The sequence below is a fragment of the Dipodomys spectabilis genome, unplaced genomic scaffold (assembly GCF_019054845.1).
Source record: "Dipodomys spectabilis isolate Male_0828 unplaced genomic scaffold, ASM1905484v1 ptg000030l, whole genome shotgun sequence".
Lineage (NCBI taxonomy): Eukaryota > Metazoa > Chordata > Mammalia > Rodentia > Heteromyidae > Dipodomys > Dipodomys spectabilis.
Genome location: NW_024870707.1, coordinates 3,417,450 through 3,431,753, shown reverse-complemented (window position 1 = coordinate 3,431,753; position 14,304 = coordinate 3,417,450). Strand labels below are relative to the sequence as shown.

At 37.3% G+C, this 14,304-nt stretch overlaps 2 protein-coding genes across 2 annotated transcripts; both read right to left on the bottom strand.

The window, feature by feature from the left end:
- Positions 1-4,508: 4,508 nt before the first annotated feature.
- LOC122105196 (olfactory receptor 5D18-like) lies at positions 4,509-5,444 on the bottom strand. The gene has a single exon (XM_042676343.1). The coding sequence runs from the start codon at positions 5,436-5,438 to the stop codon at positions 4,509-4,511; it is 930 nt and encodes a 309-aa protein (XP_042532277.1). The 5' UTR covers positions 5,439-5,444.
- Positions 5,445-12,874: 7,430 nt separating this feature from the next.
- On the bottom strand, positions 12,875-13,816 carry LOC122105203 (olfactory receptor 5D18-like). Its single transcript, XM_042676351.1, has one exon. It carries the CDS (start codon positions 13,811-13,813, stop codon positions 12,875-12,877), a length of 939 nt encoding a protein of 312 aa, XP_042532285.1. The 5' UTR covers positions 13,814-13,816.
- Positions 13,817-14,304: the final 488 nt, after the last annotated feature.

Below are 14,304 nucleotides of genomic sequence, written 5' to 3'. Positions count from 1 at the left end.
CAGCTACTCAGGGGACTGAACTCTATGAATGGAGATTCAAAGATAAATCCAAGGTATTCTTATCTCCAATTAGCCCGAAAAAGCTTGAAGTGGAGCTTTGGCTCTAGTAGAGTCTCAGAGCAAATAAGCCAAGTGAGCCATCAAACCTAAAGCTTTCTTCTCCATTTTCTTTCTAATATATATATATATATATATATATATGTTTATAAAAGAAAATATATGATATATATACATATTATCGTGTGACATGTGAATCACTAATTAAAGGATGCAAGCAACTAAAAACTATGTAAACACAAGACTAAATGTGCACAATGAGTCCTATTTTAAAATTATCATTAATCTATGTTTTATATTGTCTGTAGAAATGCCAATGGTCCATAGTTTTCCCAAAACAGCATAAACTCCAGGTCAAGAAATTCATTTGTATGATGTTGATAGCTTTTCTATTTGCAAAATATGGTTCCATTATAACAAGAAAAGTTTAGTTCAGCCAGGTGCCAGTAGCTCACGCTTGGAATCAGATACTCAGGATGAGAACCTAGAATCTCAGCTACAAGCCAAGCCCCTGACAGTCTTTTCTCCAATAAACCACCAAAAGTTCAGAAGTGGAACTCGTTCCAGTAATAGAGCACTAGCCTTGAAAACAAAAGCTCAGAGACATTACTCAGACACTGAATTCCAGCCCTACCTTCCCCCATGCACCACCACCACCACCAAAAAGTAAATAAATAAACCAAAGAAGAAAGGAAGAAAGAAGGAAGGAAGGAAGGAAGGAAGGAAGGAAGGAAGGAAGGAAGGAAGGAAGGAAGGAAGGAAGGAAGTTGATTTCAATAATTCACTATTACAATTAATTCTAGCTACTGGAAAGATTGAGAATGCAGACTTGAATTTTGGTGTCAGTTCTTGCAGAAAAGTCCATTAAATCTGTTCTGCACTTCTAGCTGTGCACAATGGCAGAGCCTCTTATCACAAGCTAAGTAGGAGGCTTGAGTTCAAACGATTGCAGTTCCAAGCCAAGCAGGACAGAAAATGTCCACAAGACTTGTTTCTGTGGAAGGGAACCTGTTCTAAATCGGAAGGGCTCATATTCCAACAAGAGCCAAAGCCTGAAAATAGGAAAATTGTTGTTTGGGCGTGTGCATGGCAGGAAGTGATATCCATCTCCTAAATAATAAGTCAGAAGGAGGAAGAAGCTGAACGCTGGTGGCTCATGCCTGTAAACTTAGCTACTCAGGAGGCTGAGATCTGATCACGGTTCAAAATCAGACTGAGCAGGAAAGTCCATGAGACTCTTATCTCCAATTAACCACCAGAAAACCGGAAGTGGCGCTGTGACTCAAGTAATAGAGCATTTGCTTTGAGCTAAGAGCTCAGGGTCGACGCCCAGGCCCAGAGTTCAAGCCCCACAACCGACAAAAAAATATTTTAAAAGGAGGAAGAAAGAAAACTAAGATGGTGGCATAGAATTCCATTGTGTATATATACCACATTTTCTTGATCATTCATCTTCTGAAGGGCATCTGGGTTGGTTCCATATCTTAGCTATGGTAAATAATGCTGCAATAAACATAGTTGTACTGGTAGCTTTAGTGTGGTCTTGTTTGTAAACATTTAGGTAAATGCCCAAAAGTGGGATTGCTGGGTCATAGGGGAGCTCTATGTGAAGTTTTTTCAGGAACCTCCATACTGCTTTCCAAAGTGGTTGAACAAGTTTACACTCCCACGAACAATGAAGTAAGGTTCCCTTCTGTCCACATCCCCTCCAGCATCTGTTGTTGTTAGAGTTCTTGATTTTTGCCATTCTAACTGGAGTGAGGTGGTATCTCAATGTTGTACCAAGCCTAAAGAAACATAGGTCCCATGGTTTCCCTTATTTGCAATATCTAGTATATGTATGAGTCAAGCAGAAAAGGTCAGATAATGTGATATTAGGAAAATGAACCCTTAGATATGTATTTTAATGTTTTTTCTTTCATGCATTTGTTTCTAACACATTTATAAGATTATTTCTTTGTTGCTTTGTATGTCCCTCCCCCACAATATAACCCCTGCTTTCACTATATTTGATGTCGGTATAATTTGTGGAGGAAATGGAGAAAAACAAGTCGTTTAAGGATACAGCTGGACCTGTTGCAACAATGAGAAGTACAAGTTGTCATGTCGAAAACGAACTTTATAACGTTGGTGGCGGAGGAGGGGGAGAAGGGATTGGGTGGGGGGGGCAGGGGGGATGGAGGCTGGGAAGGGATGTGAAGGGTAAACAAAGGAGGAGGCTGCAATACTTGATAAGAAATGTACTCATTATCTTGCCCATGTAATTGTAACCCCTCTGTACAGTATGTTCACAAAAATTAAAATTTAAAAAAAAAAAGAAAGAAAACTAAGAGGGAAGAGGATAAAGAGTAGGAGGAGAGGGAAGAGAGGAAGGAGGAGGAGAGAAGAAGGAAGATGGAGGAGGAGGAGGTGGAGGCTAAAATCTGAAAAGGCAGAAAAGACCTTGAGATTCATCTCCAATAAACTACTTAGAAAAAGCGGAAAGTAGTGCTATAGCTCAAGTGGTAGAGTGCTAGCCTTAAACTTAAACAGGCTCAAGGATGGTGCCCAGGTCCTGAGTTCAAGCCCCAGGACTAAAAACAAAAACAAACGAAAAAAAACTGATGGGTGAAGAACAGATAGATGGGTGGATAGAAAGATGCACAGATAGATACATTGATAGGTAAGTAGATAGACAGACAGACAGACAGACAGACATAGATAGATAGATAGACAAAGAGACACTCTATTATCAACTCAACCCTGAATCCTTTGGGAAAAATTAATTTTAAACAGAGAGTAAAATATAAAAAACATTCTTGAATTTAATAGAGAATATTCTCTTTCGGACTTCAAATACAGAAAATATAGATAAACATAATCATAGGTAGGTAGATAGCTAGCTAGATACATAGATACATACATATAAACATACATGCATACATACATGAATATATTGATACATAGGCTTTTGGGCTGGTACTGTTTGAATGCAATCTTATGATTTCTGTTTTGTTCATTTAGTTTGCTTGTTCTGTTCACAAAGTATCATTACAACCATACCTCAAGCCTAAATTTTTCTGCTTAATTGAGAGGTGGATATTTGTGAATTTTCCTGCCTAGGCTTGCTTTGAACTACAATCGTTGAGGTCTTAGCCTCCTGAATACACACTATAGACACAAGCCATCAAACCTAATTTCTCACAATAATTAAAGTTTCAATGATAATAGTGAATTAACTCTTAAGTTTTTTAAATGGGTTCATTTTCTTTATAAATAAAATTAAAAACCATATAATTTTAAGTTGTAAAAAGAAGTACATACATTTTACCTTTTCAAAAAAGGGAATGTATAATGTCAACTTGATTATTTAAATAATTAAGAAAAAAGGAAAATAAGTTAATATATTTCAAAACAGCTTATTCCATTCTATTTTTGAGATATAAATTATATGAAACAGTGACAGGTTTATGAAAGGAGAGAGAATAACAAAATGGCCTCTTTTTAACTAAGAAGATGACAGTGGTTTGAACTAAAAAAACAGACTGAGACAAAGGAAAATTGATTGTAAATGTGCAATAAAATTTAATAATTTGGGGTGTGTTGCTCAAAACAGAAATATTGTTAGAAGGAAATGAAACTTGAAAAGTTATCAACATTGTTTCTACAGATTTTATTGACCTGAATACATCATCATGATATGCAAAATGAAATTAACAAAGAATAACAAATATTTTCAATATTAACATAGAGTAGCTAACATTTTTGTCAATAATTTCATAAGAAAAACCCAAGGTATCATACTTAAATATACTGCTTTAAAGTGTTTGTACAACAACATCCATAGATATGAGGCCTTGATGAATTCAGATAGTCTGTATGATTGCAATATATTTAATGAAAAGAATTTTAAGAGAATTAGCAGTGTGAAATATGAACTTCTTTCTTACTTCCATAAGGCCTAGTTGGGGCTGGGAAGGTGGCTCAGCGGTAGAGTGCTTGCCATGCATGCATGAGGCCCTGGGTTCAATTCCTCAGCACCACATAAGCAGAAAAAGCCAGAAGTGGCATTGTGGCTCATGTGGTAAAGCACTAGCCTTGAGCTGAAGAGCTGAGGGACAGTGCCCAGGTCCAGAGTTCAGGCAGGACTGACCAAAAAACAAACAAAGATAAGGCCTAGTCACAAGATAATGAAATAATCTTTTCTAAATCTTGGTAGACAATGTGAATGAGAACATATTGCAGATGCAATAAACTAAAACAGAAGAGAAGTCATTTCAAAGTTTAAAGCAAAACCAAAAAGAAATCATCATTCCAATTCTTTCAATGCAAAAAAAAACCATTAGGCTTAAAACATAATCACATATTTCCTTAAAATTATAGTGTCATCCATCCTATATTAAAAAGGTATCAAAATTGATACTGTTAATACATAGGTATGCCTCTGCATATATGCGTGCTGATAATTTGAACTATGTTAAGAGTTTGGAGTGGATGAGCCTCCTGATTGTCTCCTTTACATCTTTGTTCCTCAGGCTGTAGATGAGGGGGTTCAGCATGGGGATCATGACTGTAAACAGTACAGTAGACACTTTGACCAGGAGCCATGAGCTTTTGGAATTGGGCACACAGTAGAGAAGGAGGACCACACCGTGGAAGATGCTGATGGCAGTCAGGTGGGAGGCACAGGTGGAGAAGGCTTTTCTCAGCCCCCCCTTGGAGGGCATCCTCATGATGGTGACAACTATGACCACATAGGAGGCCAGGGTGATCAGGAGGCTGCAGGACTCGTTGAATAGGGAAATGACCAAACATGCCATCTGGCTGAAAGTCGTGTCGGAGCAAGCGGCAGAAAGGACTGCAGAGTACTCGCAGCCGAAGTGATTGATGATGCCGGGTGCACAGTAGGACAGCTGTCCCAGGGAATAAGTGAGTATGGCTGAGCACAGGCCGCCCCACAGATAAGTCCCAGCTATGAGGAGAGAACAGAGCTTGCGGGACATGGCAACTGTGTAGAGCAGAGGGTTGCAGACGGCCACCAGCCTGTCGTAGGCCATCACTGCCAGCATAAACATTTCTATAACCACACAGGCACAAATAAAGAAAAATTGTGTCATGCATTCTTGGAAAGAAATAGTTCTGTCTTCCACAACCAAGATCTCTAGGAGTTTGGGTGTAAACACACTGGAATAACAGAGATCCAAAAGCGCAAGGTGGGTGAGGAAAAAGTACATGGGCGTATGGAGTTTGGCATTGATCCTGATGACTGCAATGATCCCCAAGTTTCCAAGGAGAGTGAGTGTGTAGATGCTCAGGAATGCGAGGAAGAGGGGAACCTGCAGGTGCGGGTAGTCTGAGAAGCCTGTGAGGATGAATGCGGTCAGAGAGCTCTGGTTTACCATGTTCCTTCTCACAACAAGAGAAGCAAGCAGCAAGGCTGTAAATCTGAGCGGGAGAGTAGGAGACGCATAGTCAAGTCTCAGTAGCAACAATGAAGATAAAGAGGGTCTCCATGGCTTCATGAATCTTCTGCTTTGCTGTTGATTCTTGCTTTACCCATTCAATGATTATAGCTTATGGGCCATCAGTTTGTACTTAAGGAGTGCAGGTATAGTATCTTGAAATAAAATAGAGTATCAGAAAGTAAATCATCATTTTATATAAATTATATTTAACAATATCAGGTCCTCAAAATTTCCTGGTCATGTGATAATAATGGAAAAATAGAGCCAAATCCAAGAAAGCATTGTAAAGATCAGAGTCTCAACTATAGAGTGCCAAGGGGATCCTTGGGAAGAGTACCTATTTTGATATGTAATACAAAATTTATAAATGTTTTTGGACAGAAATCTGTCTGGTCCAACATCCATCATCTTTGCAATGTGCTTTTACCTGTTCTATGAATTTTCGAATATCAAGAACACATAAGCATTCATTATCAGGATCTTAAATTTTCTCATAAACATTTCTTCAGAGAGAGGGATGTTGCACACACATGGTTGTGTGTAAAGTTGAGAAAAAAAAGCCAAACAAGTAGAATACAGCGGAAGTGTTTGGGAAATATTATTAAAAACTTCCTGCTAGTTATACAATCTGTCTGTAGGATACATCATATTACACACAAAGGAGTGAGTAACTAGTGAATTACTAAAAATTTAGAACCATAATAATACATTACTTAAAACTTTATCAGCATTGTTGCCTTCTCCTTTGTTTCCCCTTCCTATCTCCACGCCCCCTTCCACCCCCCCTCACCAAAGTTGTAAAGTTCGTTTTTTGACATAATGATTTGTGCATCTCATTGTTGCAATGGGTTCACCTGTATCCCTATTTAAATGGCCCATTTAATTGTAACCCCTCTGTAAGGTATTTTCACAATAATATAAAAAATTAAAATTTAAATTAAAAAAAACCTTTATTAGTTCCCTGAAGACATTCCAAATGAATCCTTCAGGGACAAATTGAGCAGCAGTGGTCTAGGAAGAAAGTTCCAGGTATAAGATCAAATACCATGAGAATGCTATCATTTTCATTTGTGAGGAGACTTAGTGATTGAAAATATCACACAGTCCAGCCACAGCAAACAGTTGATTGTGGAAATGGTTGAGGAGTGTAAATGGTAGGCTCTCATGAACACATCTAAGTAGTGGCCTGAATTTTACCTTGTCAACAACAAACATTATCTCCAGCCACTTTTCAAACCAGGCACAGTTCTAGCTGTATCAACACACCACTTTTGATGCTGGAGACTAAGACTTTTGTGAACTGTATTCCGTTAGCCACGTGATGAAGCAATTCTTTTCTTTATTAGCAATTCTGACCTCTTTGTCAGGACTGAGACATAGTATTTAACTACAATAAGGATGTTTAATGAAACCAGTGTTTCTGTAAAGGTTCTTCAACTTGTCATAGAAAAGAATCCCTGTAACATGTAAAGCATATGTTACTTAAGCCTAATCAAGTAACCATTAAGACAAATTGTACACCACACAATTTGAATAAAAAATCCTAATGCATTTAATGTTCTTTTTGTCTAGAATTAGCAAAATTCCAGCTGGCACATTCTAACATAAAACTCTTCATGAAATATAGTCCTCCTCAAATCATCGTATTAGATGATTCCATGGTATTGTCATATTTACTTCTATGTTTAAATATGTATCTTGAAACATATTTATAATAATCTTTCTTATAATTTTTGGTTCCTAATATATAGAGTTCTCACACCGATTATTTTTTAAAAAATCCTACTTTGGGCCCTTGTGTATTTTGGACAGGATTGGATGTTGTGATTTTTACACTCAATATTAAGTCCAGCTTGGTTATTCTTTCATGCATACCAGCATGTTCTATCGTCTAATTAAATGGACCCTCAGCATACTACTTGCTTTGAATCAGCTCTGTCTGTTTCTGTCTGCCTGCCTGTCTGCCTGTCTGTCTGTCTGTCTCTCTGCTTAGAATTTTTCCTTAAAATTTTAGTTTTTCTAAATATTTTTAAACATAGGAAACAACTGATTTATTCATATAATATTTTTTTAATTTAATTTTATTTTATTTGTGAACATACTGTACAGAGGGGTTACAATTACATGGGCAGGATAATGCATACATTTCTTACCAAGCATTGCAGCCTCCTCCTTTGTTTACCCTTCACATCCCTTCCCAGCCCCCCCCCCTCCCCCCTCCCCCCCAATCCCAATCCTTCCCTTCCCCTCCCCCCCCTCGCACTGAAGTTGTAGTTTTGGACATGACAACTTGTACTTTACATTGTTGCAACAGGTCTATTATGATTTGGGTTGTTTGTTAAACTTTCCTGTGTATTATTCAACTCAACCCTGCAAAATGCAAAATCTGTGCATTACATTCAGCATTCTTAAGAAATAGACTAAGAAAAGTACCATTCAAAAAAAGAAAATAAGGCTAAGTAAATACTGTTCTGACCCATTTGAGTTTTAGAATAAAATTTCCTTTGAATTTAAATTTAAACCAGTTGTTCACTCTACTACTGTATACTGTGGAATTTTCCTTTGCCCCTTGTTTGTCCATCACCATGTGCTGCTTTGTGTAGACCCACCCATAATCCTAGCTGTGGCCATGGTGACATCAGTGAAGACTAAGGAGAAACAATGCAATATGAAGATACCCTCCCTCTTATTTCTGGTGTTTCCAACAGTCATGTCTGTAGTATGTGGCTGAATATTTAACAATACTATTATCTAAATATCCTCTAGCCTCCATGGCAATAATTTAAACCTTTAGGATAGTTCCGGGTTATAAAAAGTATCATGTTGAATCTCTTCTTTTTTTTTTTTTTTTTTTTTTTCAGTCATGGGGCTTGAACTCTGGACGTGAATGCTGTCCCTCAGCTCTTCAGCTCAAGGCAAGCACTCTACCGCTTGAGCCAGAGCACCACTTCCATGTTGAATCTCTCCTATATGGATTTCTAACTAACTCCCTAAAACAACATAAATAAGTTTGTTTTTATCAATTTATATCAATGTTTTTACAGGTTGGCCTGCAAAGATTTTTATTTGTGTCTTCTGATTGATGGAAATGGCCCCATGACTCACATAGTTCTTCCAAGAAAACTTTTCTAGATGTCACAATATCACTATATTTTCCCAGTTGTTTTTTCCATGCATCTTTTCCTTCATCATTTATCTAAAATGTCCAGTATATTTTGCAATTTTATGCATATACATATATGTAGGTATAGGAATATATATTCATATATACGGAGAAATTAAGATCATAGCTTTAAACTTAGTAAAATGATACTAGGAAAAATGAGCATAGGGATTAGCATCTTAATATATATATCATTAACTAAAAATAAACACTAAAATAATAGGATTTTATGCCCCATTTTTTCTAGAGCTGAATATACTTCATGTAATAGTGAAAGTCAATGTCAAAGCAACTTACCATGAGCCAGTTTTCCTGAGTTACATTATTGATTGTGATTATACAGCTTTCTGCAAACCTCAAATGTTCTATATTCTTTTGAATGATTCTTTAAACATAGAATGTCATGAAAGAAGCAAATAACAGTATATTTTTGATTGTCAAAATATTTTAGAGAGAGGTTTGAGATGTTTCAAGTAAAAGAACGAACGCACATTTATTCCTCAAGGATCATGATGTTTATTCCATGTCTACCTGCTTGACTTTGGGGACACGTACCCTCGGGAATCCTGATAGTTTGTTGTGTGAACTATAAAGTAATGAGAGAAAACTTCCTCTCCTTCCTGTTACTTACAAAATAAATTTTTGTGAACCATAAACATGTGCTAGGCAACAATGTCTCACCCCTGTAATCCTAGCAATTCAGGAGGCTGAGATCTGTAGATTGTACTTCAAACCTACCCCAGGCAGAAAAGTCTGTGACACTCCTATTTCCAATCTAAAAAATTACCTCTGCATAGAATTGTGAAAAATTAACTGTGTGAGTAGTCACGTGTTTTCCAGTATCGCCAACATAAGTAGTTTTGATGTAAATCTTCACATCACTTTTCCTCACTTTTCCTCAGACAGGAAAATATCTCACATACGCTACACATCTTTTTTATATTTAGACTGGGAATTCTATCCCATGTGTTCCTCTAAATGGGGCTTCACATCATTGAGATCGATTAGATACGTGGATTTTCCATAAATATTGCTACACGTGCTCAAATGGACAAGCAAACCTCACTATTCAGCCACCTTCCTGGTATAAGATAGAGTGAATAAAACTGATAACAGGCAATCAGAGATTTTGTTTTGCACATGAAAACATGTACATATATGTGTGTATGTTTACATGTGTATATTTATATTACATATATGTATACACATATACAGTGTATATATATGTATATATGCATAGATGGAGATATATTTATGTATATTTTTCATGATCCACTAATCTATTTTTGAGCATTTGGGCTATTTCCATAACTGGGCTATATCAATGAACATGGTCTACAGGAATCTTTGCTGCACGTTGACTTGTAGTCTTATGGGAGAATGCCCAAGAATAGTATTCCTGCATCACAGGGTAGTTCTAGCTTTAGTTTTTTGAGGAATTGACAAACTTTCCATAGTGCTTATACTAGTTTACAATTCCACCCATAGTGTATCAGGGCTACTTTCCCCCCACATTCTGATCAGCAATTGTTCTTATTCTTTTTTTTATTGTGAAAATACCATACAGAGGGGTTACAATTACATGGGCAAGATACTGAATACATTTCTTATCAAACATTGTTGCCTCCTCCTTTGTTTCCCCATACCATCCCTTCCCCTCTCCACCCCCACACCTCTACACCCCCTCTACACCCCTCTACCATCACCACCCCCACTCTCCCACACCCCACCCTGCCAAAGTTGTAGAGTTCATTTTTCAACATAACATCTTGTACATCTCATTGTTGTAACGGGTCCACCTGTATCCCTATTTAAATAGTTTGTTTTTTCCCTTCCCCTCCACAAATTATATCAGCATCAAATACAGTGAAAGCAGGGCTTATACCCTGAGGGAGATACATACAAAGAAACAGAGAAATCATATTATAAATCTGTTGGAAACAATCGCAAGAAAGAAAAAAAAACATTTGAATCTTTATCTTGGGGTTCATTTCACCTAGTATCAACTTGTCTGACAGTTTCTGTTTGTCTCAGACATATACTAGTTATTGCAAATAAGGGAAACCATGGGGCCTATGTTTCTTTGGGCTTGGCTTACTTCACTTAATATAATTTTTTCCAAGTCTTTCCATTTCCTAACAAATGGGGCAATGTCATTCTTTCTGATGGAGGCATAGAATTCCATTGTGTATATATACCAAATTTTCTTTATCCATTCATCTACTGAGGGGCATCAGGGTTGGTTCTTATTCTTATTCTTCATGAGAGCTATTTCTACTAGATTGTGAAGGAATGTCAGTGTTGTTTTGATTTACAGTTCCTTTATAGTCAGACATGTTAATCATTTCTTTATGTATTCGTTGGCCATTTTTACTTCTGAAAAGTTCCCAGTTAGCTTCTTTGTCCATTTATTAAGTAGCTTATTTGGGTGTTTTTTTGTGGGAGAGTGGTTAGTTTCTTGAGTTTCTTTTATATTCTAGATATTAGGCTATTGCTAAACTACAGCTGGCAAATATCTTCTCCCATTCTGTGGCCTGGATTGAAGCTTAATAACTATGTCCTTTTTGTGAAGAATCATTTTAGCTCAATGAAATCCCATTTGTAAATTCTCCTATATTTGCTCAGCCCCTGGGCTTCTACTTAGTTTCTGTCTATGACAATACCTTCAAATATTTTCCCTACTCCTTGCAATAGTTTCAAATTTTCAGGTCTTACATCAGGTATTTGATCTATTTTGAACTGATATTAGAATGTGACAAGCTGGAATCCACATTCTGTCTTCTCTCCTTAGGCATGTCAGTTTTTCACAGCACCATTTATGAGAAAGACTGTCGTTTTCCAGGATATATTTGTGGGCCCATTGTCACAAATGGAATGTTTATATGTACATGGGTTTGTCCAGGCTATTCTGTTGGTCCTTGAAGCTGATTTTGTTACTAGCAGAATAGTAAAGTTTGAGATCTGATATTGTGACATCTTTAGCATTGTTATTTTTGTTCAGGATGGTTTTGGATCTTTGGGTGCCTTCTGTGGTCCATATGAATTTTCCAGTGTCTTCGGTATGTGTCTGAAGAAAGACATTGTTATTTCAAACAGCTTTACATGGTTATGACTGTCAATTCTACAACAACGATTAGGAAAATGGTTAATAAAATCTTACATAAATATGACATTTTTCAGTTTTCTTTATTGTTATTCTAATGGTGATGTACAGAGGAATTACTATTACATGAGTCAAGTAATGAGTACATTTCCTTTCATAGTGTCTTCTGTTCCTTCACTTAGTCCCAATCCCTCCCTCCTGTCTCCACCCATGAGTTGAATAATTCATTTTGATCAAAAAAAAGGAAGAAAAAAAACACAGTTAAAAAAAAGAATTCTTTTTCATTTTAAAAACCATGGTATTATTTCGCAAGCTTGAGCCAGTTTTATTAGCTTGGTAGTAAATTACAATAATGTGTCAAAATGAATGATACATATAAATATTAAGTTATTTAAACATATGTCTGCTTAAATTCTAAACTACTGCATAATACAAAGAGAACATCTCCATTTAACAGGAATTTAAATATAATTACTCACAGAACTCACAACAGGTGTTATTATTTTATTTTATTTTTTATCAGTCATGGGGCTTGAAGGCTGGGCCTGGGTGCTGTCCTTCAGCTCTTCAGCTCAAGGTAAGCACTCTACCACTTGAGCAACAGTGCCACTTCTGGTTTCTGGTGGTTAAATGGAGAAAAGTGTCTCATGGACTTTGCTGCCCAGGCTGGCGTTGAACCACAATTCTCAGATCTCAACCTTCTGACTAGCTAAGATTATGGGCATGAGCCAGTGGCACCAGGCTTCTCTCAGCTTTTATATACTCAGTTTAGGTAAGTTTTTTTTATATGCAGTTTAGATAAGCTAATTTTTCTAATTTACAATATGATATTATTAAAAATAACATAATATTTGATTGAACATTTCGTTAAGAATGTACGATGTCTGGTTGACAGAATATAAAAGGTAAATTGATGGTAATATTTTATATCCCTTGCTGAATCAAGACAATAAAAGGACCTGAGTGTGAATACATATGGACAATTCCCATCAGTCATGCAAGTACTGGTATTAAAAATAACTAGCATTCACTTAAGGTTTAATTGTCATGGATATTGTAAATGAGATTTTTATTTCTATTCGGGATTTATGTATACAGTTACTTGAATTACAACAATTGGGGATGCAGTTTATACTGGAGGAGCCTCCTGACTGTCTCTTTCACATCTTTGTTCCTCAGGCTGTAGATGAGGGGGTTCAGCATGGGGATGAGGACTGTGTAAAGGGCGGTGGCCACTTTCACCAGGAGCATTGAGCTGTTGGCGTTGGGCACACAGTAGAGCAAGAGAATGATCCCATGGAAGATGCTGATGGCAGTCAGGTGGGAGGTACAGGTGGAGAAGGCTTTCCTCAGCCCCCCCTTGGAGGGAATCCTCATGATGGTGACAACTATGACCACATAGGAGGCCAGGGTGATCAGGAGGCTGCAGGACTCACTAAGTATTGAAATGATGAAACAGGCAATCTGGCTGAAGGATGAGTCAGAACAAGACACAGAGAGGACTGCAGAGTATTCACAGCCAAAGTGATTGATGATGCCGGGTGCACAGTAGGACAGCTGTCCCAGGGAAGAAGTGAGTATGACTGAGCACAGACCACCCCACAGGTAAGTCCCAGCTATGAGGAGAGAACAGAGCTTGCGGGACATGGCAACTGTGTAGAGCAGAGGATTGCAGACGGCCACGAACCTGTCATAGGCCATCACTGCCAGCATAAACATTTCTGTAATCACGAATGTACAAATAAAGAAAAATTGTGTCATACATTCTTGGAAGGAGATAGTTCTGTCTTCCATGACCAGGATCTCTAGGAGTTTGGGCGTAAACACACTGGAATAACAAATATCCAAAAGGGCAAGGTGGGTGAGAAAAAAGTACATGGGCGTATGAAGCTTGGGATTGATCCTGATGACTAAAATGATCCCCAGATTTCCAATGAGAGTGATTGTGTAGATGGTCAGGAATATGAGGAAGAGGGGACCCTGGAGATAAGGGTAATCTGAGAAACCTATTAAGATGAATGTGGTCACAAAGCTCTGGTTTACCATATTATGTGACCTATTCCTTCATTTAAGGAGAAAACATGAGAGGAAGGAAATCTGAGCAGCAGAACTTAGAAAGTTGGGGTAATAGATGCTTAGCCAAATATCAGCAGGAACCTGAAGACACACAGCCTCACTGTGGATTCAAGAATCTGGTGGTTCACTACTGATTCTTACTTAACCACTCAATGATAGTTGGTCACCATGTGTCAGCTTTTTCTTCTAGATTGAATCTTTATTACCTGGAAAAATAGTATAGTACTTTTCAGAATCGTTGTTTTAGAAAAATTATTTGTAAAGTTATCAGATTCTTAACATGCTTCATGGTGAAATATACAGATATTTCCACAAAGAAGATAGCATAATTAAATCAGAAAAATCCTGAGGAGACTGTCATGGTCACATAATGATGGTAATACATCACGGGAGGAAATTATATACTTTTAATATGGTAAAAAAAAATATGGGATGCAATTAATCTGTCCAAAGCTCATTAT

Excerpts from the sequence above, each read along its gene's own strand:
- LOC122105196 (XM_042676343.1), bottom strand. The coding sequence starts at position 5,438 with ATGGTAAACCAGAGCTCTCTGACCGCATTCATCCTCACAGGCTTCTCA.
- LOC122105203 (XM_042676351.1), bottom strand. The coding sequence starts at position 13,813 with ATGGTAAACCAGAGCTTTGTGACCACATTCATCTTAATAGGTTTCTCA.